The following is a 2561-nucleotide window of genomic DNA, read 5'->3' on the forward strand; positions in this document are numbered from 1 at the left end:
CGCTCTGCCCTCCGCTCTCCCTCCCTCCGCTCTCCCCTCCGCTCTGCCCTCCGCTCCGCTCTCCCTCCGCTCTGCCCTCCCCTCCGCTCTCCCTCCCTCCGCTCTCCCCTCCGCTCTGCCCTCCCCTCCGCTCTCCCCTCCCCTCCGCTCTCCCCTCCGCTCTCCCCTCCGCTCTGCCCTCCGCTCCCCTCCGCTCTCCCCTCCGCTCTCCCCTCCGCTCTGCCCTCCGCTCCGCTCTCCCCTCCGCTCCTCACTTCTCGGCTCTCCGTTTTGCTTAAAGGATTTGGTTCAAGAAGTTGTAGTATTAGTCTATTTGTTTTACTCGCCCCGTTGTGATGGCTTCTCCTCGCGGTTTGACAGGGAAGGATTCCGGCGTCTCTGAGCGAGAGGTCCAGAGGTTTGGCCAAACTGGTTCCAAGGATCACAGAGTCCAAGTATCGAGCCTTCCCTTCAGCGTTGAGGCGCTCATGTCCGATAGGAAGCCTCACAGAGGCGGGTCACCCCCCTCTCCGTTGGACGGGGCGGGCGGCGGCGCTTCCTCACAGGAACTGCACTCTAACTCGGCGGCCAGAGAGACTCACAGCCCCGTTGACTCCTGTTGCTCGATTGAGGGTTTTATAAAAACTTACGAAAGTTCCCCCGTGAAATCTGAAAGCTGTAACGAAGAAGACTGCGCGCCCTGGGTCACAAATTCAACTTACTCAACGCCTGCAAATAGTGAGTTAAAACGTTTGTGTCAGATTTCTGTCTCGTCGAGTTTGGTCTGTGTTTACATGAAATCCAGTTATAATGTTCCATTGATCTTTGTCACCAACTTTATTTCAATCTAAAAGGTACTGAGAGTTGATTTTAAATTGTCCATGATCTCTAAGCGAATTCAGTTAGCACTACAATTACTATTATTATTATTATGTCATTATCATTTATTATTATTATTGGAGCTCTGTCATAACGTGAGCAAAAGTACTGTGTTACATGCTGAACGCGCTGACTTGCTCATCAGCTCATTAGCTGTTTGACTGTCGATAGAACATTAAAATCAACTTGAAAAGGGAGGTGAACTTACAAGGGGCTGTCACTTGGTTTGATCAAACGAAAACTTTTTTGACTTAAAATATTGTATACATTTGCAGCAGTTTAATAATCGCAACAAAAATGTGCAGGGCAAATTTTTTTATATAAAAAGGAATTTACCACAGTAATTGGTGGTTTGAAATATTTATTTTTTTTACTGTCCGTCATAAATGTGTTTGTTGATAGTACTGTAATTGTATGGGAGTAATCGATGCTAATTGATACATGTGTAAGTGTTGGGTGTTTATTTTAATCAAAGTGTGCATGCTGTCAGTTAATGCAGTCATAATAAAATTAATGGAAAGTATATTCATTTGGTATTTTATTAGGACATACCAGCCCCACGTCCTGCACATTGAGAAAGCACAAAACCAACAGGAAACCAAGAACGCCTTTTACCACCTCTCAGCTGCTGGCTCTGGAGCGCAAGTTCCGACAGAAGCAATACCTCTCGATCGCCGAGAGAGCAGAGTTCTCCAGCTCCCTCAACCTGACGGAAACACAGGTTAAGATCTGGTTCCAGAACCGCAGGGCCAAAGCCAAGAGACTTCAAGAGGCCGAATTGGAGAAGTTCAAAATGGCAGCTAAGCCCATGCTGCCCCCGGGACTCAGTCTAACTTTCCCCATGAATTCTCCAGTTCACGGGGCTTCACTTTATGGCCATTCCTATCCTTTTCATAGACCAATGCTCCCCGTTCCCCCCGTAGGACTCTATGCTACTCCTATTGGATACAGCATGTACCATTTATCTTGAGAAACAAAACATCTGATTGAAAGACTCCCCAAACTTTCAAAAATATATCTGAAACGACGCCAGAACATTCTTTTAACATTCTTGATCGCTATCCCTTTGAAAGGGAACGTTATGTACTATTATATATATATATATATTTGGAGATTTATTATTTCTTATATACCTTATATTTGTGAATAAATTAATAATTCTTGAGTATTACGTTATTCTGTTTCATCTACTTTTTCTCCCCTCCTCCCTTCCATTCTTATGTTTCTTGTAGATTTCAAGTAAATTCGAAATTTAAAAAACGTGGAGATGTTAAAAAGTTGAGAATACGGTACAGTAAATGAACATTTGGTCGCTGTTTCTTTTGCTAACTGGGAGGCGGATTCATTTAACTTTTGTTGTAAGTCACCCGTTTGTCCTGAAATGAAAGCTTGCCTCTTTAACAAACATATGCAACATTCTGTGACAAATGACAAGTCCTTAGGCCTTGAAATGCAACCAAAATAACTTGTAAAATTAGCGAGGTTGCTTTTTAAATATAGAAGGGTATTAAATTATAACGGACTTGTTCAAATCTTGTATGACTTGTTCTTAACTCACCAAAAATCTTTTAGATTAACTTCCCCACTTCAAAATTAAGTTTAGCTTTTTTCAAATATAGTTTGGCTGTCACATTTGAGCACCATTAGTTTTCAAGTCTATAAACGATTGCAGTTCTCTGTGCCTTCAACCCCTACAGGAATTG

The 2561-nt window shown here is 43.4% G+C and overlaps 1 protein-coding gene across 1 annotated transcript; it reads left to right on the forward strand.

The window, feature by feature from the left end:
* Window positions 1-221: 221 nt before the first annotated feature.
* On the forward strand, window positions 222-1963 carry msx2b (muscle segment homeobox 2b). Its single transcript, XM_007906634.2, has 2 exons — window positions 222-717; window positions 1404-1963. Exons 1-2 carry the CDS (start codon window positions 336-338, stop codon window positions 1826-1828), a joined length of 807 nt encoding a protein of 268 aa, XP_007904825.1. The 5' UTR covers window positions 222-335; the 3' UTR covers window positions 1829-1963.
* The last annotated feature ends 598 nt before the right edge of the window (window positions 1964-2561 follow it).

The sequence above is a fragment of the Callorhinchus milii genome, unplaced genomic scaffold (assembly GCF_018977255.1).
Source record: "Callorhinchus milii isolate IMCB2004 unplaced genomic scaffold, IMCB_Cmil_1.0 Scaffold13, whole genome shotgun sequence".
Lineage (NCBI taxonomy): Eukaryota > Metazoa > Chordata > Chondrichthyes > Chimaeriformes > Callorhinchidae > Callorhinchus > Callorhinchus milii.